The 24,727-nt window shown below is 45.2% G+C and overlaps 1 protein-coding gene across 2 annotated transcripts in view; it reads right to left on the bottom strand.

Annotated features, from left to right (window-relative positions):
* Window positions 1–24,727, bottom strand: part of SLK (STE20 like kinase) — a 475,210-nt gene that overhangs the window by 288,075 nt on the left and 162,408 nt on the right. For both annotated transcript variants that reach the window (XM_085606718.1, XM_085606727.1), the window contains exons 7-9: window positions 18,804–18,885; window positions 5,939–6,070; window positions 1,685–3,484 (exon numbers count right to left, since the gene is read on the bottom strand). In XM_085606718.1, coding sequence (XP_085462844.1) covers window positions 1,685–3,484; window positions 5,939–6,070; window positions 18,804–18,885 — 2,014 coding nt within the window. The remainder of the gene's footprint in view (window positions 1–1,684; window positions 3,485–5,938; window positions 6,071–18,803; window positions 18,886–24,727) is intronic.

The raw sequence follows: 24,727 nt of genomic DNA, 5'->3' as shown, positions 1-24,727 counted from the left end.
TGGGGTCGGTGTGGATCTGGAAGTGCAGGTGTTCGTCGGAGGTGGAGGTGTCTGTTGTGCAGGTCGAGACTCAGAGTATTCCTGTAGACAATGGTGATTCCTACTCCTGGTCTGTTGGTGCGCTCCCTTCTGGTGATCTTGTAGCCATCTGGGATGGCTATGGCAATGTCAGGTGCCGAGGAGGGGTTAATCCAGGTCTCTGTTAGGAACGCGACGTCTGGGGAGGCTGAGTCGAGTAGGTCCCAGAGTTCGATGGCGTGCTTGTGGACGGAGCGGTGATGAGTAGTATGCATCTGAGGTGGTTGTGTTCTGCTCTGACGGGTGGGGTAGGACGTGCTGGTGTTGCTCGGCGGCTGGTGAAGCTGCAGCTTCGGCAGGTGAAGGGTCTGTGGGTGAGTGTCAGGCTGGTCTCGTAGCAGTTTGATGGTTGGGCGGTGTTGAGTCCATGGAGGAAGCCGGTATCGTAGCGTAGTCTAATGTCGTGGTTCACGCGAGGACCAGGGGGTCTGGCGCTGGGCACGGTCCAGGCGCAGACAGGCTTGCCTTAGGCGCGCCAGCGGCACGCCCACTGCACGCGGCCGCCATTAAGTAGGGGAGGGGGGGGGGGGCGGGACAGTAGGTAGGGAGGCGGGAAACTGGAGCTGAGACTAGGGCGGGCCGCAGGGAACAGTGGCTGTAGAAGGGGAGAATACAACACGAAGCTCAAGTAACAGGGCATTTAATTACAATAAAAAGAGAACACAAATACCAATGCTAGGAGGCACTGGAGGCAGAGTTAAATTAAATTAAGGCGCTAGAGGAAAAATAGACCACCCGGGGCACTGGGAGGAAAAAGTACCGCTGGGTGAGAGCTGCAGGCGCGAACACCAGGCTGCAGGAGGGCTCAGGACACTGCCCTAACACGCGGACCTGCTGGGAGAGTGCTGACCTGGACCCGAGGTCTAGGAGTCCTAGGAGCAAAGAAATAAGGCAATCATTGCGGAAAATGAAAATGTAACAGAAACACTTCTATTAGAGGTCATTCTTGTCTCATTAGCTACAGACTGGTAAGGTCATAGAGAATCGCCCTCACACAGATGACTTGCTTTCTATTCATATACAGATCTGGCATAAAATACTAGTATAAAGAAAAAACTATTTAGGTACAGAAAACACACTAAACAAACATTGAGAAATTAAACACAAGACTATGTTAGTTGAGACCAAGTTCAGCAACTATATGAGATGAATGCTCTGTGGCATTGAGTCCATAGTGAAATCTAAAATTATTACAGAAAGGATCCATCAAAAACAGGGACTAGTATTCAAAATTATGAAATCCAAATAATCAATGGAATGAAAGAGCTACCGGATCTCACTGAAGGGAAGACTCCTTATAAACATGACTCATAATGCTGAACTGTGATGAAGACTTGATATCATAACCTGAACAGAACCAAACTAAGTTATTTTCATTTACAGCCATACATAATGCTTTTAGTGACCAACTTAATGGGGCTCATATCTCAAGATAATGGCCTAAAGCTGAATCTGGCTGAACCTACTAATTTATGTAGTCACGTATGTGTTAGCAAACCTAATATTGTGAGTCAACTTTACATTTGGAAACATGACAACATTTCAAAATGTGAAATTTTATGACGTGGTGATAAAACCTATACAGTAACAGACTGCATGCACTTACTTGCAAAGACATAGATCCTGATTCTTTGCTTTTGTTGAGGAAACTCGAGATGGACAAGTTCAGGTCAATGCTGCTGTTATCTGTTGTGGAACCGGTTGTGGAATCTGTGTCATTTTCCTTTTGACTTTGAGTTTCTGACTGCAATGAGATTTTACCCAATGTGGGGGAAGATATTATACCATTTTCCTCTTGATTTTCAGGTTTCAATGGTGGTGTGATTTTATCAACGGCCTGGGCAGATTCCCCTTTCACGAGAGTCTCCTCAGAGTGGACGTTGATAGTAGGTACAACACTAGGCAGGTCCGTCATATCAGAGAGCTTATCAGAGGGAGATGTTACATCTTCAGGAACAATGATGGTTTTTGGCTTATGTGCATCTCCAACTCCACCTTCTGATAGATCCTCAGTTTTAGGCACTTCGAATCCGGTTTGCCCTAGGGAGATCTCTGTGCTGGCAGGCTCAACAGTTTTAGAAGGAATCTCCACTGATTTTGTATCTGTAGTAAGAACCTCCGTATGTACTGTAGTGTTCCCAAGCTCTTGCAGATCCTCAGTAGGGCATACGTTTTGGTGCATCTCAAGAACTGTGGTAGGATCCTCCAAAGTTGTTTCCTCAGGGAAACCGGTTGAATGGGCAGCCTCACCGTCTGGTTTTATGAGCTCAGGCTCAATCCCAGTACCAGTATTAGTACCGTTCTTTCCATCTCCAGGGGGCACCTCCTCTTCCCTGGCCAGAGTCTCAGCTTCCTGACAAGATTCAGCATCTGACGAATATTTGTCACCATTCTCTTTGATAGCCGTTTCTTGCTCAGGGGTCTCATTTTCTTTCTTATTTTCAAGAGTTTCTACTGTTTTATCCACGGTATTCTGAATGTCTATACTCTCTTCTGCTTTATCTTCTTGAATTTCGGCTTTGCCTTCACAATTTTCTGTGTTTGGCAGATCTGCTGTCCTGTTTGGCAGACTTCCTGTTTGTCCCTCACTTTCTCCAGTTTCCTGCGAAATTACGTCAGCAGGTATAATGGGAATGATCTCAACTTGAAGAGGTATTAACTGATTTTCAGATGTAGTTTTAAAGTTGTCAAGGTTTTTTATTTCGGAATTGTTTTCTATTTTTACATCAGTTTTCATTTCCTCGTGTATTATGGGTGCAACACACACATTCTCCTTCCCCTCAGGTTTTAAATTGGTATTCATATCCTCGTTTATCAAAGTAGCAGTACAAATATCATTCTTTTCGTGCGATGTTAAACTTGTTTCCATATCCTCAGTTATAGCGGGTGTTATACACACATCTTTATTTTCTTCTGGTTTTGAATTTATTTTTATGTTCTGGTTTGTAATAGATTCAGAACATATAGCAGTATTTTCTTCGGGTTTTACATCTGTTTTTGCATGGTCACTGATAGAAGGTGCAGCATGCACAACATTTTTTTCTTCTTGTCTATCAAAATTGTCTAACTGTGATCCCGGGTCTTTCTTTACCTGCACCTCTTTTTGTGGTACTTTCTCTTTGTTTTCACCCACACTATTCATTATCACTGAGCCATTCTGAATTGCTACTGTGCCATTTAGCTCAGTATTAAAACAGGGTTCATTCTTTTTTTCAACTTTAATCTTCTTTGGTTGGCTAGCAGTCATGTCATCATCAGAAGGCATTTTTCTAGATGGTTCCACTGCACCTTTGCCCTCAATTTTCTCTGTCACAGATTCAAGAGTTGAAGCATTCTGGGACAGTTTATCTTCTTCGGAACTTGCGAGACTGAGATCTGAAGAAGCGCGCTTGTTTGCAGGAATTGGCTGCAGAAAAATATTGAAGAGGAACATGTTTTAGAGACTAAATAAAGAACTAACATACAATGACATTTCACAGCTCACAAAAACATAAAGACATATAATAATACACACTTTACTGAGAAAATGATAGGTTACTTCATTGATTAATGAATGAATAGTGTGCCTGTAGAGCACACTGCCACTCCCAAAGGAGCATCCTGGTGCTAAGCGGCAGTAAGAATGACTTCATAACACAAAATTACCAGAAGGGGGGTGTATATTAAAGAATAAACGTGTAACATTGTGCATCGGAGACAGCAAAGAGACCGGTCTTAAGCTGTTTAAGATGTCTTCTGATACAATGAATCGCAAAACACTACGAAGTTGCTTCCAGGCTTTTGAGCCCTGAAATGTAGAAGGTTTACCTCCTCGTGTTTTGTGTCTGAAAGTAGGGGGGCATCAAAAAATTGGCATGTGAAGACCTCAGAGTCCGTTTAGTAGTGTAGTGGGTAAATCTGGAAATGAGATATTTTGTCCCCAGGGCTCTATAGGCTCTGAACGTAAATAGGAGAATTTTGAAAAGGACCATTTTATATTTGGCAGCCAGTGTAGAGCTTTTAGTGCTGCAAATGCCGAAGATCGTCGAGGGAATTTCAAAACAAGTCTGGCGGCAGCATGTTGTACCACTTGCAGCTTTTGAATAGTTTGCTTGGAGGAGCCCGGGTACAAACTATTACAATAGTCCAATCTGAACATTTTCAGAGCGAAGGCCACTGTCTTTTTTGCAGCTAATGGGAGATACTCAAAAATGATTTTCAGTGATTTTATTAAACTAAAACTCTTTCCTGCCACTGCAAAAGCTTGTGGGTGGAAAGAAAGAAATCAACTTCTAATCCTTGTTTTTTTTTACAAACTCAACCGTGGCAGGTGGAGGGGGCGTAGAATCCGACCACCATAAAGCAAGGCCAAAGGAATTGGACTCACCAAGCAGCATGATCTTCATTTTATCTGGGTTATATTTTAAGTGATTGGACTGCATGTATTTGCAGTGGAACAAAATGTCTCTAACTTGCTTGCACTCATATGAATTAATGCAAGAGTAGGGCAGTAAAAGTATAAAAACTCAAGATTCCTTTCCTCGTGGAAGGAAACAACGAAAGTGTGAAAACCGAAGACTGCAGGAAGTATAGTTTAATTAGAAGTATTAGTCAGTGAATGAAAGAAAGTTAGATATACTAAGCTACTATAGTACACTGTTAATCTGACAATTTTTAACAGTAACATGTCAATGCAATAAATAGGCAAACGATTTAAAATGCAGTAGCAAAATTACTTCTCTCTATGAAATACCTTCTTTAACGAATGCAAACAAAAAATCTGCTTAAAAATAAACACATTTATTCCAATATATTCCTAAATCAAGAACTAATTTATAATAAATGCATTTTTGTTTAAGTGGGCATATATGTCGAAGACGATGCCCTGTTCCTGCTTTTTGTCTTCTTTACAAGTGTGGACACTAACGAGGAAAACAAAAGCCCTGATTTAGGTCTTGGCAGAAGGGTTACTCGGTGACAGATATCCCTTCCACTAAAATATAAATCACATAGGATATAATGGGAGTTATACTTCGGTGGGTGGGATATCTGTCACCGTTGTGACGGAGCAACCCATCAGCCAAGATCTAAATCAAGCTCAAAGTTCTATTTGAAGTGAAAACAACATTTTACATGTTTTAGGCCGATTCACAAGAAAAGTAGTACACTGGGTCCCAAGTACAATTGTCTGGAATTGACAAATGATCCCAGTATTAAGCCTGGTAGAATGTGCCAGTCACAGTACTGTAGGTGTACAACTGAGAAAGGCATTTGACAGCTGCGATATTCACAAGGCAGAAGTGTCACTCGTGCACAACTCTGCATTGGGTGAATTCAGTCCGATGTGCAAATGCACAACATTTTTTCTCCATAGGGAAAATAAATTTCCTGGAGCGAAACCCCTCCCATTGAGCCCCAATCAAATTTGAAGCTTATCCATTTCCCATTCATGCAGGAAAAGGATTTACTTCATTCCTCTATTGGAGTAAAATTCCAACCATTTAGAGGTTTGGAAGGATTCAGATTAGAGTTTGTGAATGTCAAACTCACAAATGTGTGGGTGTCCTCAAACTTTCAAGGCAAACCACGCCTTAATCTACACACATCCATCTCATATGAGTTACTACTGCATATTTCTTCTCATTGAAATAAGCAGTACAGAAGCAATTTATTCCTGTCAGGAAACCCTTTTTGAATTCAAGGCAAGCATATATGGTGTCATTTACGAATGTACACCTGGGTGTAAGGCCATAATTGTGTTTATGAATCCGGCACTCAGTGTTTTGTCAGAGCTAAAAAAATACAGTGCATCCTGTTCAGCCAAAACTGAATTGCTTCACAAAATGACACGCTTTTAGATAACTTAAATATATTAACAAACCAAAGAGTTTTCGGTATCTTCCTCTTCTTCATCATCTTTAGAATCCTCAACTTCCATCAAAACTTCTGCCTTGGCTTCTGCAATCAGCTCTCTCACCGGTTTATTTGAATGAACAGAAGTAACAAATGGATGCTGCGTGTATAAAAAATAAATTTAAAAAACTGTTTCACAAACTGTATTTGATAAGAACTTGCAAGTTATAAAAATCAACACACGTTCCAATTCCAGCCACTGTTGACATTTCATCTGTGGAAGATTAGAATATTCTAGACTCTACAAAATAAGAATAAAAATGGGTAAGGCGCAGTGATTTATATACATGTGATGTTCAAGATTGAAATGCTCTCCTATTGGGTCATTAAGAGTATTTCAGATACAAAGAAATCCTAAAAAGATAGGAGACCTACTTATTCAAGTAGCATGTTGTTACAGGCCTTCGCATCCGGTTTAGTGGGTTTAACAACAGGTATAGCCCTCTGCAGTGGGTTATGGTAAATTCAGAATCAATGGAAGAGTAGAAACATTCAGGCGGAGTGGGTGTTATGTTTAAGGACGAAGACAGCAGCAAAGGAAGTTAGGAAGAGGGGTTAGGTAAGGGGAAAAGGAAGAGTTGGCGTTATGGGATGAGTTACGCAGAGGAGGAGAACAGTGGGGACTAAAAGGAAAAGGAGAACAAGGAAAGAGGGTTAAGGGTGAAGATACAATTTAAACAGAGAGGATTTACGTTTTTTTGCAGAATTTACCGAGGTCTTCAAGACATCCAAGGTGTTTGGTAAAACATTTGAGAAAGATGGAGCTGCACCAGAGAAGGACTGCATTTAGACTGTCACAATGGGGCTGGTGTTCTGTAAGTCTTTTGCCCTATTTAGTTACTGCATTAATGTTTTCCTAAAACGTAATGTGACTCGTCTGCTGAGTGGTCAGAGATTCAGCATTAAACTAAGCCTCTTTCTTTCTTCCTCAATGGCCCCTTTTCATTTTCATACTTGGTGACAGTTATTTCGGTCGTTTAATTAGATAGAGAGCGCGCGCGAGAGAGAGCGCGCGCGAGAGCGCGCGAGCGAGAGCGCGAGAGAGAGAGTGATAGAGAGAGCGCGATAGAGAGAGAGCGATAGAGAGAGAGCGATAGAGAGAGCGCGATAGAGAGAGCGCGATAGAGAGAGCGCGATAGAGAGAGCGCGATAGAGAGAGCGCGATAGAGAGAGCGCGATAGAGAGAGCGCGATAGAGAGAGCGCGCGAGAGAGCGTGCGAGCGAGAGCGCGCGCGATAGAGAGAGCGCGAGCGAGAGAGCGATAGAGAGAGAGCGATAGAGAGAGAGCGATAGAGAGAGAGCGATAGAGAGAGAGCGATAGAGAGAGAGCGATAGAGAGAGAGCGATAGAGAGAGCGCGATAGAGAGAGCGCGATAGAGAGAGCGCGATAGAGAGAGCGCGATAGAGAGAGAGAGAGCGATAGAGAGAGCGCGATAGAGAGAGAGAGCGCGCGAGCGAGAGCGCGCGCGATAGAGAGCGCGAGAGAGAGAGCGATAGAGAGAGCGCGATAGAGAGAGCGTGATAGAGAGAGCGCGATAGAGAGAGAGCGATAGAGAGAGAGCGATAGAGAGAGAGCGATAGAGAGAGCGCGATAGAGAGAGCGCGATAGAGAGAGCGCGATAGAGAGAGCGCGATAGAGAGAGCGCGATAGAGAGAGCGCGATAGAGAGAGCGCGATAGAGAGAGAGCGATAGAGAGAGCGCGATAGAGAGAGCGATAGAGAGAGCGCGATAGAGAGAGCGATAGGGAGAGAGCGATAGAGAGACGCGATAGAGAGAGCGCGATAGAGAGAGCGATAGAGAGAGCGCGGTAGAGAGAGAGCGCGATAGAGAGAGAGCGCGAGAGAGAGTGCGCGAGCGAGAGCGCGAGAGAGAGTGCGCGAGCGAGAGAGCGCGCGATAGAGAGAGAGCGAGAGAGCGCGCGATAGAGAGAGAGCGAGAGAGCGCGCGCGATAGAGAGAGAGCGAGAGAGCGAGAGAGCGCGCGCGAGAGAGAGCGCGCGAGCGAGAGCGTGCGCGATAGAGAGAGAGAGAGAGAGCGAGCGCGATAGAGAGAGCGAGAGAGCGCGCGCGATAGAGAGAGCGAGAGAGCGCGCGCGATAGAGAGAGCGAGAGAGCGCGCGCGATAGAGAGAGCGAGAGAGCGCGCGCGATAGAGAGAGCGAGAGAGCGCGCGCGATAGAGAGAGCGAGAGAGCGCGCGCGATAGAGAGAGCGAGAGCGCGATAGAGAAAGCGAGCGCGAGCGAGGGAGGGAGGGGGAGAGAGAGAGAGAGAGAGAGAGAGAGAGAGAGAGAGAGAGAGAGAGAGAGAGAGAGAGATAGAGAGATAGAGATAGAGATAGAGAGATAGAGATAGAGATAGATAGAGAGATAGATAGAGAGATAGATAGATAGAATAGGCAACAAAAGAAGCAGGAAAGTCTGGGATGTTCCTAAGTTTAGGTGGAGAGCAGCTTCTTTATATGGAGCACCCTACATCACCACCGACACTGAATCTGCTCACCTCAAGACCTCAGATGTCTGTTTTTCTGGCAGAGATTTTAAGCATAGGATTAGCACAGTGCCATGCCATGCAGTTGTATGAATTCTGAAGTCTATATTTTGCCAGGACAATATTAAAAACCTCAATGATATTGTAAAACACCCTAAGTTCTGATTGATAGTGAAGGGAGAGGCTCATGCACAATAATAAGTCTGTTTCTCCACTGAGCACCGAGATAACCAGTGGGTGGTGTCTTGTACAGGTCAGTGCCGATCAATCAAATTCTCAGATACTCGCCGAACATATGTGGGATAAAACATGGGTCAAAGTTGTTACAGAGTGTTTTACCCAGTAGTTAGGCCTTCATGTGCATACATTTCTGGGGGTCACACATTGGTGCATCCTTTTCAGTTCTGGATGCAAACAAAGGCACCTAGCATCCTGCCCTAGAGGCCCCATCTTTATCAGTGTATTAGGTTCTGAAGCTCCAGTTCATAGAAGCAATTAAACAATGAAACCAGCTAAGGGAAATTCTATCTCAGGACCTGAGACTCAGATTAAGCTTTTAACTTTCTTTTTTATTAGCTCAGCAGCCAACATGCAGCCAAAATCATTACAACAAATGACAGGTACTACAAATCCTGTAAGTCCAAGCAAAAAGTTCCAAAGGTCGGCCAGTCAGCTAAGTCCAGCATAACATAGGAAGATGTCCAAAGAACAGCACCTCTTTCTTCGCTGCTCAGAAGCCAGATAGGTGCTTTTTTTGGGTAAAGGTATTTTGTGTTTACAGCTCGTCTTCAGGGCAATATTTATTTTCGCTTTAGGTTCTTACTGTGCCGTGCAAAAGTTGTTTAGGTTTCCTCTGGCATGCTTTGGCTGTGCAACTGCCGGGCAGGTTTCCTCCAAACCTGGCTTTCTTATTCACAGACACACCAGCCAATTCGGAACACCAAATTCTGTTCTTTTACTCATGCTCAGTGTGCATGGTTTGGGGCCTCAATGAGGCTTTTTTACTTGTGCGCGCTGCCTCCCTGGGCCAGACTGTAAGGAAGTGGGTTTCTGTTGCAGTAACCCCCCCCACTTTTTGCCTGATACCTGATGCACTTTTCCTTGGTGTGCCCTGGGTCCCTGCCAATCAGGTACCCAGTGCCTGTGTTCCTTCCCTAAAAACTGTACTAAAGCCTAAACCCAATTGGCATCTCTGGCCACATGTCAGCCCCTGGTAAATGGTACCCTAGGTACCCAGGGCATTGTGACCAGAGAAGACCCCTAAGGGCTGTAGCACTTATTGTGCCACCCTTAGGGGCCCTGTACCCTGACACACACACACACTGTGTCCTGGTGCAGAACTAAACAGAGTCGACATGGCACACATCCCTGTGTGCCATGCCCACATCCCTGTGCGCCATGCCCACAAGCCCACTGCCCTGGCATACATCAGCCACCCCTCTAGCTGGGTGCCCTATGCCAGTGGTGAGGACATAGGTGCATGAGCCCTGTGCCCCTACAGTACCCAGGGCCATTCCTGGGCACTTTAAGTGCAGTGATGCCATTAAGAGTATATGGTGCTGAGAGATTGTCATTACGAACTCCACAACACCAGAATAGCTACACTGAAGACTGACAAGTTTGATATCAAACTTCTCAGCACATTAAGCCCACACTGATGCCAGTGTGGGATTTAATGTAAAATGCACTACAGAGGGCATCTTAGAGATGCCCCCTGAAACCTAACCTACAATCCATGTCTTGTCTGTGAGGCTGCCTAGGCTGCCACACAGCAGACATGTTGCTGGACCCCAGGGTGGAGAGCCCACGCTCTCCTGGGCCTGCAACAATGCACATCCTGGGTGAGGTGCTAGCTCTCCTCCCCCAGGATGGGCAGGGGGAAGCTTCAAAGGCATGCCGCCTTTGTGAGCTTCTCCAGGCCACTTGCTGTACTCAGCAACTGGCCCCCACCGGTTCTGACCCCCACTCTGGCGGGAAACCCTACGTGAGGAAAGGGGGGTGCCAGGCTGTGCCAACTCCACCCCTCAGGTGGGAGAGGTGAAGCACAACTCCGGGCTCCAGCCATCTTGAGGATGGGCAGCCCTGCCCAATCACAGCTAGGCTACTGCCCCCCTCCCACCGGAGAGGAGCAGGATAGGGGGTGTACTCACCCCAGGACAGGGACCCATTGGTCCCTGCCCTCACCCTACCTGGAACGCCCCTAAATTTAGTACTTAGGGGCACCCTGAACCTTCCTTCCTCAGTTCTGGATTCGAAAACAAGCAAGAAGATCAAGAAAACAGAAGACCCGCAGCGCAGCTGCTAAAAAGAGGACGACACCAACTGACTTGGCCCCAGCCCTACCGGCCTGTTCATCCTTGAACCTGCTCCTGTGGAACTCCGGTGCCTTCAGTGGTCAGCAACCTCAAAAAAAACCCCGTAGGAACTGACCACCTTGAGACTCTACCAAGACTGGGACTCCCACGAGCAGTGGTTCTGCTCAAACAGCAATACCCCTGGTGCCAGCCAGGAACCGCGAATCCAGCACACTCTGCACCCGCCGAGCCGGCCTGTGGACAAAGACCCCGAGGACGTGTCCCCCAGTGATTCTGACCTGGAATCCAGTGCCCAAGGACTCTCTTCGACGACCCAGAGGACGCCTGCAGCCTCAGAACCAGGGACCCCTCCAACCGCGACCAACGGGGGTAAGATTTTCCGACGTCAAAAGACACAGCCCCCTGTGCCCAACTCTTGGGTGCCTACCTATCCTCCAAGATCCCAAATTACCCCTCGAAGTGTTGATCGCTCCTGAAGATCATCCGTCCCCAAGCCTGCAGCCTTTGTTCACTTTCCAAGATCTCCATTGAATAACATAGAGCGCCCGACGGCTCAAAAGCACCCAGCCGCCCGAGTGCCCCTGGCAGTGCAACCTATGTCCTAATCTACTTACCCATTTGCCCTGAGCAAGTGACCAGGAGCCCAGCTCCCATAGCCGCGTGACCTGCTCGCCAGCAGCCACCAACCGAAGGCACCCTGCCTCTCATTTGATAACATGGGGCCCAACTACCTCTGCACCCAGCTGCCCCTGTGCCGCTGAGGGTGTACCAACTGTACCTACCTGACCCTGGGAGACCCCGGAGTCTATGCCCAGAGCCTTAACTCTGCCAGTCGAGTACTTACCTAAAAGCCGATAACTCACTTTTCTTCCAAAGGCTAACATTGACTGGTTTCACTTGGAAATTCTTCGAAGTGTGGAGTTTTGGAACTTTGAAATATTCCTATAAAATCAGCTGAACAACGAATTCCGATTTACTCACCTGTTATCAGGAGAGACATCAGTGCTGCATCTTGTAGCTCAGTACTGACCCTGAAAAGTAATTTTAACCGTACTTACCAGTAACTTCAATTTCCTGCCATAGGATATCATTGCCTGCTTTTTGCTGAAAAAGTTTCTAAGTGTCGATTTTTGAAACTTACAAATATTCTTTAAAAATCGTGCCAATGATAAAAACGTAATTACTTGCCTGTTTTAGATAGATGTCCCAGTGCTGAACCTAGGAGCCCAGCACTGGATTACAAAAGTAACGAGAACATATTTTTACCCGTAACTCAAATTTTCTTCCATAGGATTCTGTGAAATTTCTTCTGAGTGTCGATTTTGCAAACTTATAAATATTCCTTAAAAATCGCCTGTATAACTTAAGCGCAGTTTCTCAACTGCTTACAGGTGGCACACTAGTGCTGGATCCAACACTGACCTAGAAAAAGTAACCATAACCTCACTTACCTGCCAAGTGATTTTCCTTCCATAGGATAACATTGGTAATTTGATCAGAAAAAGTTTCTCTGTGTCAACTTTTAAAATAGCAAAATATTGCTTAAAAATCACAACAGCCTTATGTGGGGTGGCAGACCACCGCGTATAGCGCAGTCCAAATTAACCCGCGGCTGGTATGATGGAGGGATAGCGCTACCAGATATTCAGCTCTATTACTGGGCAGCGCAGCTAAAAGTAATTAATCAGTGGCTCCATGTTCCGCGTACAGACCCGGCATTCAAAGCAGATAGGGACCTACTGGGAGAGCGAGGTGTGTTGTCACCCCTGTATGGTGGTAAACTGGCTCCTGCGCTCATCGGCCCCCTTAGACAGACTGTTGCCATTTGGCATGCGGCGCAGGCCAAGTTAGGGTGGTGCGGGGTTTTGACCCAACTCACACCTCTGAGGGACACAAAACAGCTCGGGAAGCTCAGAAACAGCAGGGGCTTTGATACTTGGGACAATATCGGGATCTCTACGATTGGCGACATGTGGCACATGGATGACATCATTGCATTTGAGCGTCTTCAGCAGCAATATGAGCTGGCGCCCTCCGAGTGGTTCCGATACACACAAATCAAACACGCCTTGCTGGCGAGGTTGACACCTGTTGTGGCAGTACCGGAGGCGTCGCCCTTGGAGGACCGGTTATTAACGGATTATATGCCTAAAAGGGCCACATCGCTTACATACCGCAAGCTGATCAACAACCTGCCAGACCCAATGGGCCCTCTCCGTGAGAAATGGTCCAGTGATGTGGGGGAATTTGATGACCCAGAGTGGCGGGATGCGTTGGCTTCGCCGCGAGAGGCGGGTATACCGTCAAGGCTCCGGCTGGTACAGCTCCGTATTCTGCACCGCTCCTACTACACCAGACACACTCTACACAGTATAGGTAGTGCGCCACATCCATTCTGCTTGCGCGGATGCGGGGAGGTGAGAAACTTCTTCCATACCATATGGGAATGCCCAGTACTCCAGGAGTACTGGAAGCAGGTGAAGCAGACGCTGTCACAGTCAGGGGGAGTCTCGCTAGTACCAGAACCCAGACGCTGCCTGCTGAATATATGGGAACCTAACGACCTCTCACGCCTGGCGCAGGGCTGGGCCACGCTAGGGATAATGATCGCCAAACGCAACATACCTCGAAAATGGGGGACAGGGGAAGTGCCGAGGCTCACCGCCTGGGGAGCGGACATGGACGAGGCCATGTTTGCTGAGAGATCGGCCTTTGTTAGACGGGGCTGCCCTCGTAAATGGAGTAAAGTATGGGGGGCGTGGAATAAATTCAGAGGTGGCATCTGTGACCCGCCCTCAGATCCAGATGATGATGCCTCAGACTCAGACTGATGCGGGGGGGGGCAGAGGTATGGGAGCGGGGTGGTGGATATTGAAGAGGTGCACTGTTGTGGAATTGTTATCTACAAACTTGTTTCTATCAGTTGCTACTGAACTGCTCAGCATTGTGGAAAACTGGGTGCTCGACTGCTGTGATGTACTGCTGCTTATTCATAAAATAAAAACATGTTTAAAAAATCACAACAGTAACTAAAATGTATTTACTCACTTGTTTCAAAGACCTGTCCCAGGGCTGAATCTAGGATCCAGTCCTGGAGTTAGAAAAGTAATCCTGAAAGTAATCAATTGCATTTAACTTAAAATTCCCATTGAGCTCAATGTATTATTGTGTTTGAAATTGTGTTGCCTATTGCAACAAACTGTAACTATTGCATTTCAAGTCAATTGCCTCTTGCAAAGTAATTAACTAAAGCATCTCATTCTGAGAAAGTATATTTTGATACCTCTTGTTGGTTTTAAAATAAAACATTTATATATTTTTATATACAAACCTTTGGCCTAGAGTTCAGTTCTTGAATGTGTGAGACCATTTGCTGACTGAGTGTGTACAACAAATGCTTTACACTGTCCTCTGATACTGCCTTATTGCTCGACCAAGCTACCATTTTAGAGAGTAAGGTTATATCTAACTTTAGCCACTGCCAAACCTCTGGGGACTGTGGACTCTGTGCACACTGTACCTATTTGGGAACAATATATACAGAACCACTTTCTCACACAGACGTACAGTGGCGAGGAACCACAATGTGACGTTACCGTCCTCCACCCTAGGGGCGCTGCAAGGCTAGAGAGGCTCGTGTCTCTTTGATCTCCTTTGTCTGCGGGAGAGAACAGTGGCGCAAGTGCTAATCCCCGGGGGCCTCTTTCTGATTTCAATCAATTTCCCACCAAGTGTCTGGTGTTTTTTTCAGCATAGCAGTTCACTCTAGGACTACACACGACTGCGTTGTGTCCTTTTGTTATTATTGAAATGTACGAGTCTTGCACATCGCTTTCAGGTGGTGAGATTCCTGATAGGCCACAAACACTTATTTCTTACCCACTGAATCCACTTGGATGTATACAGGCATTACTCACTTTTAAAACCCACCGTGCCAGAATAAACACATATTACACTCCTGATCATCAACGGCAGGGGACAGGAGTGAGGAGAGTTTGAATGGGGGGGTTGAGGGACAAATTCCCTTCCCTCTGGATGAAGAGTATGTAGATGCAGTGGATGCCACCCTACAGAGTGCTATATCCCTGGCCTTAGAGCACTTGGCAGGCAATTTTTGCTGGTGGCTTCTCAGCATAGCATCTACCACACCGCTTGGGGAAGACTTGGGTGCCTGGAGACCACTCATATCTCAAGAGACACCAAAGGCCCTTCACGAGGGCAACGGCCAAAGCGGAAACTCGTACTTCTCCTCCTTCTGATGTCTTTGAAAGCCTCAGACTGGGGTTCTTAAAATGCCAAGCCAACGCCCCAGTGGATCCCTGCGATACCAAACAGCCTGGGGTTACCCCAGTCAAGAACAAAGGGCAACGTCACTGTGAGGACAATGATGACTGGGAAAGAGTATGGTGACCCTGATCTAATAACGAGCCAAGGCTCAGTAGACCACCGAGATCAGAGGGAGGTCCGACACGTCTCAGGTTGGAGAGGTCCCCTAGAAGGAGTGTAGTGGGGGCTAAGGAATTCGAAGGCATGCGGGACCAGAGGTCTGTGAAGTCGACTCCAGCAGCTAAATTGGCCCAGAATGCGGGTAACTGCATTAATAAGACGACAGACAAAGAGGTTAGGAGCCCCCTTAGGGCGGATTGTCCACACGAATGCCTAGATGGGAAGTTCGCACTGACACCAGACATTATTAGCAAGCTGATCAAAAGGTTTATAAAAGAGCCTAATAAGTTTATTGGCCGTCTATGAGGCTGGGCATAGAGAGCACTATGTTTCAGAGGGTAAGCTAGCTGCGCGCGCTGTACTGAGAGAAGTTTCCTTCTTACTATGATTGGCCTTAAGCTGGGGAAGCTGGCTACTTCAGAGGCAGGCCCAGTTGTGGATGGAGGCCTTTTTGGGGACCCGTTCATAGCGTAACTGGGCAAAGTTGTTAGGATCTTTTCATCGCTGGACAAAGCCTAGCAATACATGATGAAAGTGTTCAGTGAAAGAATTTTTGGAGAGGTCGACAGAGGCAGGGGACACTCTTCTGGCCATCCCTGTTCCCCTGCCTCCTGGAGGATGCAGGGTAACCATCAACTCCAAAATTATAACCAAGATCAGAGATGGCACAGGGTATTTTTCCAGACCCATGCTCATGGAAGAGGTGGCAGAGAAGGGTTCTGTTGAGTGGCGAAGGCCCCCGGTGGTGTTTCAGGTAAGAAGAATCCATTCTTTTCAACCAAAGGTAGGGATTTGTTTGGCTTGGTTCCTTCACATTTGGGAGGAGATAACAAGGGATGCTTGGGTAGTGAAAACCGTCTTGGGGTTAGACTACACCCCCATACAAGCCAGAAGACCAAACCTGATATTATTGTCTGTAGCAGACAGGCTCCTGATCTCCGAGGAGATGAACTTTCTCTAGACAAAGGGGTAATTCTTCCTACAGACCTACATCCCAAGGAATCCGTTAGCAATTTGCTTCTTGTCAAGAAAAAGAACAAGCGTCTTTGCCAAGTGCAAAATCAATTCAACCAGTGACTGGTGTATCTCCACCTCAAGATGGAAGGTCTCCATCTTTTGAGAGATATTCTCTTGCCGGGCGACTGGATGGTGAGGCTAGACTTCAACGATGCCTATTACACAATCCCAATCATTCCTCCTCCCCACCTATTTCTGCAGTTTGCATGGAAAGACCAGGTGTATGAGTTTTCTGCACTCCCGTTCAGTCTCTCTTCAGCACGTTGGTGCTTCACCAATGTTATGTGGCCAGCGGTAGAACTATTACGCTCAGGATCAGGAAGATTATATACCTGGACAATATTCTTTTGTTGCATCAGGACTCACCAGCGCTCCTTCAGAATCTTGCCGTAACTCAGCCACTCTTACAGAATCTGGGTTTCTTTATCAATGAGCAGAAATTAGAGTTCAATCCCTATCAATAGATGTGCTTCATGTGTTTTATCATAGACTTTGTCCACTAAGCTCTGAAACTTTCCCAGAAGAAACTGGCTCTAATAAGGAAGGAGTGCTTAGAAGGGCACATCCCGGTGTATCTGGGCAGGACCGCCAGGCTCTTGGCATCTTCGATCCAAGGGATCTACCCAGGACCCCTTCGCTGTAGAGCCCTTCAGAGGTTTAAGGAAACTCATCTGACAAATGCCTCGGTCAGGTTGTCCCTGGAGGACAAGAAAGAGATGTAATGGTGACTAGTCCACAAGATGGCCTGAAACAGAAGAGCCATCTTCGGTTTGGTTGCAGATGTGGCTATCGAGTCCAACGCTAGTCGATCGGGCTGGCGGGGCTAGTTGCAGGGATATCACCACCGGAGGCTCGTGGTCAGAGCATATCAACCTGTTGGACTTATTTGCGTCCCACCTTGACCACTAGCTTCTGCGGTTCTTCAATTGTTTGACTGCCTTCACACTGTGGCGACAGAAGTTCCTAAAAGACTTGAGCTGGATCCAGGGCAATGCATTTCCACTATTTTCAATGATCACCGGGTTGACTGAGTCAGGTCCCAGAAGAGATTTGTGATTCGGGTAATTCAGTTTGCAAGTCGCAAGCCTGGTTTCCAGTTCTTCTGGAACTTACTACAGATTCTCCAATCCTACGACCCCCCCTGTGTCGGAACATACTTTTGGACCTGGAGAGCAACTTACACCAGTTGATCCTGGACGGGTTGCTTCCGCTTATGGCATGGGAGATTATCAGGTATGCTGGGGTGTTGCCAGCCTTTCGAGAGAGGCTTCACACCTCATATGACGAGCTTAGGCGGACTCCACCTCTAAGCAAGATGCCTCGGCTGGACGCAAATGGTCCCAATGGAATTTATAACGGAATCTTGATCCAGTGGGGGCAGACATAGTCCACATTAAAACATTTTTTAACAGAGTTAACTTTGTCAGTCAGGCATACCAGACAATCAATTTGGTCCAGGAGCGATTTCCGCTAGCTGTGAAATAGGGCATAGAGTTCCGGTGGGGGAGTTTGTAAACTATTAGAAGACATTAGGCTGACTAATCTGCTACAATGCAAATATGATGAGATCTTATATGTCAATTTGGTCTTCCGCCTTTTTGAATCCCTGCAGGATAATATCTCCCTATCCTGGAAGGAGCTTACAGGTAAGCTGACAATGCTTCCATGCTTGGGTTTGGGTAAACTAGTTTCTAATGTGAGAGGGCATTACCTTTATGATCTGGTGTAACATCAAGACCAGTATTAGAACGATGCACTATCCGTCCTTTTGAGACCACCCAAAGTTGTGTGTGGTGAGGTGTGTTAGAGCTTAAGAAGCATTAACAGCAGATGTTAGGTCGGCTGGTATCAGTCAGTTATTGATTGCATTGAAAAAAAACTTATCATTCATCTCTCCACGATAAAGAGAGGATTCTGCTGGGTGATGAATGAAGCTGGCATTGAGACCTCCATGTTAGGGACACACTCGGTCCAAAGAGCAGTGGCCACTAAGGCCTTCTGTGCAGGAGGAAGCTTAAAAAAGACATACTAAAGGTGGCAGATTGGTTGTCACTATACACTTTAACCCCTTCGATGCGAGTGACGGAGCGGTTCAGCCATGCGCGTCGGTTGCGCTGTGCGTATGACGGAACCGCTCCGTCATGGCCCCGCCCGCGCAATAGAACCTTCAGCACAGCGAGGTAATCCGCGCCGCGCTGAAGGGGTTAAAAAACTTTTACTTTAAGCCAATAATAAACAAGGTTTCCTTGGTGGTAAGTAAGCTTGAAACAAGCAACATCTGAACCTTTGGTACTGACAGAATGAAAAATGCCCTAGCTACTGTGAAGAAAAGTTCCAATAATTCTATTAAGGACACAGAATCAAGGATATTCCCACCCGTAATGGATCTAGGGCACCTATTCCCACCCTTGTGTGCAGAAGAAACAACTCACATTACAGGTAAAATAAGATTTTAAAAAAATAGATCCAGCAGGCATTCACAATTTCAACATGATTCTGAGAGGCAAACATAGGGCATGATTAAAGGCAATACGAACTAGGGCAAAAGCACTATCAATCATGGCATACCTGCAGGAGCTGAGTTGCAGTCCATCGGACATCTAAATTCTTTTCCAAACACTTCCTTAGAAAATCGTTGAAATCGTTTGACCTGTGAAATTTACAGAAATGCGTGACAATGAAGGAATCTCTAAATATAGCAAATAAGTTCAAGATTAAGACACTGTTTTGTTGGTTAGTAAAATAAAATCCACTACATTAACCTACCAACAAGTTACGTTTCTGTAGTAAACTAATTTTCTATGGTTTCTCAGGGGCTTTACATATTGCAATGTGTTTGAATTCTCAGAGACAGTAGCCTAACTCCTTAGTTTTAGAGGCTTTGCTGCTGAGTAAATAGCCCGATAATATTTACTTCTTAACATAAATTAGAGAAATAGATGCAAACCACAGAAGAGAAGACAGACAGAAGAATTGCAGATGTCCAATGAGATACAATTTACAGGACTACTGAATTAAATCACATCTTTCTGGTTTTGAAGTAAAAATTGCCCCAAAAAGCAAAAACTCCAAATGTTTAGGTTTTGGTGGACACCTGTAGGGTAAAATTGGCATTTTCTTTAAGCATACAACCAACACACGACAAATCAAAAGTCTCAGGAAGAATTCATTCTAACATGATTTTAACATGCTATGTTAGAGGTCGGAGCAAGTTAAGTAGAGAGACTTGAAAGTACAATCCAGACAACTGAAAGAGGAAAACTATGGATTCCCACGCAAAGGGCACAAAGATAGGTTCATACGACCTGCTTCGATATTGTACGCCTGCTTAACAATAGCTGAATATGAGAGGCATATTAACTCCTGATTAAGACCGAAAAGGCTTATATACCAGCAAAGGACCTTAAGAATGTATATAATCAGACATCAGCACAGTGAACATCAAAAAACAGCAAGAAACCCACTTTGGCATTTGGGTAAAAGGTTTAGACTGCATTACCCACGTTCATGTGGCCTCACAGTGGTCATGGGGTTTGGAAATAATCACTGACATTTGTACAACGAATGCAAAAATATGGATGATGGATTCCATGAAAAGTCACACGTCACAGCATGAAAAGCTACTCGCCGACATATCTATAAAAAAAAAAAAACTACCTGACTGGAAAATAGGAAAGACGTTATCTATATGATGTGCTTTTGAGCAACGGCAGAAAGTTATTATTGAGAGCCATTAACGTTAAACTGTGCATTAGCAACACACAATGTAAATGCATGATAGAGCAGATGAAAACTGTTGAAATAGCGTACTATATGTTTTGATTTAAACTTGAAAGAATTGGAGCACTGAGAAAGAAAATAGAAAGGAATGTTATTTTTTTCTGTGCACCATAATTAAACAAAGTAAAAGGCCCTTGCTCCATATAATTCTCTGGCACCTACAATCAGTAGAAGCCTGACAATTTTTTATGTAGACATGCATGAATGGCAATGAAGAAGTCAAATGCATGCTAAGCCCATCAAGTTTACACTCAACTGCAGATAACTGCACTTTTATAAACAAAACCTATCCCACTTCATTTAAAGATCCATTTGGCAGCATGAATCTCCATTATACGGAACAGAGATACCAGTACAGGAGCAAAGCTTAAAAACTTGTCAAAAATCCACAAGTGTATGACAAATGATCCATTTGAGAAAAGATATGATCCGGTCTTGGGTCGGTGCACAATGATCTCAGTCTGTCGCCCCTTACACGCACCCATAAGAGGAGACTGGTACCGCTGTTAGAACAGTCATCCTTATTTGCACTGTCACTTAGTATCAACTGAGAAAAAGACTGAATAGTAGTCACATAATAGAAAAACAATTCTGCTGTGTGTTGAATAGCTTGCAAAGAGAGCCAGCCTCCCACTTGCTGACATCACTGGGCGTTGTTTTAGAAGAACCTAATGGATTTAAAGCATTAGTAGAGTGTTTTGTACAGAAATAATTTTGTTAAAACAAGTTGAAAATTATAACCATTGGTGCAATGCCCAAAACCTTATGTCATTTACTTCACAATGGACAGCAGAGAATAGCTGCAAACAAGGATTCAATTTGATGTGAGAACTTTTCACGTAGCCGCCACTGCACTGATCTCAAACAGGTCAGAATTAATTTGAAATTCTGATTGACATATTCTAGCCATGCAGAGAACGTTTTGCTACCACTGGAAACCAGAGAGATGAGTGCAGCTGTTGCCTTCGACACATCCAACCTCTTATATAAGATGCAAGTTTTATTTAGGCAATTCAGAGTACAATTCTTTATTAGCAGAGTAAATGCATTTTGCTAAGTGCATGGTGGAGACTCAACCATTTGCCTGTATGCAAATGCAACAGAAAAGTAATGGCAGATGCATCCAAGTAGGAAGAAAGCATTATAAATAGTCTTGTTACAAGAAAATCCCTATTGCGACATGTAAAGTTGATGATATGGAGGGCTGTGCAATAAAACACAGTGTACTAGTTACTGCTCTTTGTTTAGTCTGATAATAATGCTTGAAATAAGATGTAGCTATGAAGAATTGTAGATGGGTAACAGTGAAAAACAGTGATTTTCTTCTGAGCGACATAAATAGACAAGAGTAAGGCTCGAGTTACCTATGATGTCCCTTAGAACCAAGAGTTGAAAAAAAGGAATATGCTACTTACCAGTATGCATCTGTTCTTGGCATGTAGAGCTGCAGCTCTACACACTTTTGCATAGATCACCACCTGGTGTTGGGCAGGATGTTTTCAGTTTGTTTTTCCTCTTGGAAAGTCTTTGGAAGTCACGAGGTCGGTGACTATTCCCTTGGATCGTATTGCGCATGGGCTTCGGCTCCATCCTCAGATTGTTTTTCGCCAACAGGGAAAGATGGAGCGTAGTAATAACAGTGAAGAAACCCATGTGTGTTGTATCTAAATAAGATAGACTGGAACAGATACAGGTAGCCGGGAGGGCGTGTGTAGATCTGCAGCTCTACATGCCAAGAACAGATGCATACTGGTAAGTAGCATATTCCGTTCGAGGCATATGAGCTGCAGATTACACACTTTTGCATAGACTATATAGCAGTTCCCAACCTTAGCGGCGACCACCAGTATCTGTTGCAGTGGTTTGAAATAGTGTTTTTAGTACAGCCTGGCCCACACTAGCTTGTTGCTTGGTTTGCACATCTACACAGTAATGTTTAGTCAAAGTGTGCGGTGTTGACCATGTAGCTGCTTTGCAGATATCATCTAATGGAATGTTCCCTAGAAAAGCCATAGAAGCCCCTATCTTTCGTGTAGAGTGGGCTTTAGGGGGAACAGATAGCGTTCGTTTTGCTTTGTGGTAGCAAATCTGTATGCATTTTACAATCCACCTAGCTATCCCTCATTTTGAGATGGGGTTGCCTTTGTGTGGTGGAGAGAAAGAGACAAATAGTTGTTGGGTCTTTCTGAAAGGTTGTGTTCTCTACCGATTCGTTTAGATGAAAGGGGGAAATGACTTTGGGTAGGAATTTTGGGTTGGTACGGAGAACAACCTTGTTCTGGTGCATTTGGAGAAAAGGTTCTTGTATAGTAAGTGCTTGTATCTCACTGACCCTTCTAAGGGAAGTGTTGGCTACAAGAAAAGCTGTTTTCCATGTGAGAAATTGCAGTCCGCATTTATGCAAAGGTTCGAAGGTCCCATTAGCCTTGTGAGAACTATATTCAAGTTCCAGACAGGTGAGGGTGGTACTCTGGGTGGAATTACTCTTTTGAGGCCTTCCATAAAGGCCTTGATGGCAGGCACTCTGAAAAGTGATAGGTGCTGCCTGTTCTGTAAGTAAGCAGCAATTGCCGCGAGGTGTAACCTAATGGAAGTATATGCTAGGTTACACCTTTGTAGATGGAGTAAGTAACATATGATGTGCTGTAAGGACACATTTAAAGGATTGATTGTGTTGTTGTGGCAGTAAACAACAAATCTTTTCCACTTTGCAGCATAGCATGCCCTAGTAGTAGGGCGTCTAGCTTCCCTGATAATATTCATACAATCAGGGGGAAGGTTAAGGTATCCGAATTCTAGGACCTCAGGAGCCAGATCGCAAGGTTGAGCTGAGCTGGGTCCGGGTGCCTGATCTCTCCATGGTTCTGGGTTAGGAGGCATGGTGAGAGGTGTAGCTTTTGGTGTGGTACTACCGAGAGTTCCAGCAGCGTGGTGTACCACGGTTGTCTGGCCCACGGTGGAGCTACTAAGATCAGTGTGAGGGAATGCTGTTGTAGCTTTCGCACCACTAATGGAATTAGTGGGAGAGGTGGAAAGGCGTACGCAAATTTGCCTGACCAGTTCATCCATATCGCATTGCCTTTGGACAATGGGTGTGGGTATCTGGCGGCGAAGCTTGGGAATTTTTTGTTTTCGTGGGTGGCGAAGAGGTCTATCTGTAGATGCCCCCACATCTGAAAGAACGGGTGAAGAACCTGTGGGTGAAGTTCCCACTCGTGGATCTGCTGCGTCTGTCTGCTGAGCAGATCTGCCATGGTGTTTTGGACTCGTGGGACATGTTGGGCTAGTAGAAAGATTTTGTGTGGAATTTCCCATCTCCATATGCTCTGTGCTAGTTGAGAGAGCTGTGGAGAGTGTGTGCCGCCTTGTTTTTGAATGTAGTACATGGCCGTCATGTTGTCTGTGCGAATGAGGACTGCCGTGCCTAAAAACTGTGTTTGAAAGGATTTTAGGGCTAGAAAGATTGCCAGTAACTCCAGATGGTTGATATGGAGAAACGTTTGTTGCGGCGTCCATTTGCCCTGCACTGTGAGGTGTAATAGATGAGCTCCCCAGCCAGAGAGCGATGCGTCTGTTGTTAGTATTATATGTGGAACCGGGTCCAGGAACGGTCGACCTCTGGAAAGATTTGTGGTGTTCCACCACTGCAGATAGCGATGGGTGCGACCGTCTACCAACACCAGATCTGTCAGTTGCCCCTGGGCCTGGTTCAATTGGCGCGCTAAGCACTCTTGGAGTGGACGCATCTGGAGTCTTGCGTAAGTGTGAGAAAGTGGCTCTGTATATACTGTTCCCTAATAGGTACAGGGTGTACAGAGTCCACAGTCCCCCAGAGGCTGATAGAGGTCAAAGTTAGGTATGACCTTACTCTCAAAAGTGGTAGCTTGGTCGAGCAGTAAGGCAGTACCAGAGGACAGTGTAAAGCATTTATTGTACACACTCAGTCAGCAAATGGTTTCACACACTCAATAACTGAACTCTAGGCCAATGATTTGTATATATAAAATATATGCTTGTTTTATTTTTAGAACCACAAGGGGGTAAAAATATACTTTCTCAGAATGAGAGGTTGAATATAAATACTTTTGTTTCAAGCAATAAATTTGTGTAAACAGTCACAGTTGGTTGCAATAAACAATCCTATTTCCTAAACATAACAATGCATTGAGCTCAATGGTAAATTCAGGTTATTTGTAATAAATTACTTTTCAGATTACTTTTGGAATTCCAGGTCTGGATCCTAGAACCAGCCTGGGGTCAGTATTCAGAATCAAGTGATGAAAGTCGACTTAATAACTGTAATGATTTTTAAATAATATTTAGCTATTTCAAAAGTTAGCACTTAGAAAATATTTCACAGAAAACATTCAATGGATCTCTATGGCAAGAAATTCAAATTGCAGGTAGAGTACTTTATCGTTACTTTAGTAATCCAGGACTGGGTGCCTAGACCCAGGACTGGGGTCCTTATCAAAAGCAGGTAAGTAATTTCGTTTGCAGAAATGGTACGATTTTAAAAGAATATTTCAAATTTGCAAAAGTAGACACTTAGAAGAAATTTCACAGAAAAGCAGACAATGGTTTCCTATGGGAGAAAAATGAGTTAGAAGTAAGTATAGTTGTGAACACTTTTCAGAGTCAGGGCTGGGCACCAAGATCCAGCACTGGGAGCTCACCTAGGAGCAGGTGAGTAAATTCGTTTTTGTCACTTG

This window comes from Triturus cristatus, chromosome 1_2 (assembly GCF_964204655.1).
Source record: "Triturus cristatus chromosome 1_2, aTriCri1.1, whole genome shotgun sequence".
Classification (NCBI taxonomy): Eukaryota; Metazoa; Chordata; class Amphibia; order Caudata; family Salamandridae; genus Triturus; species Triturus cristatus.
Note: the sequence above shows the minus strand (reverse complement) of the source record. Positions and strands in the feature narration are given on the sequence as shown.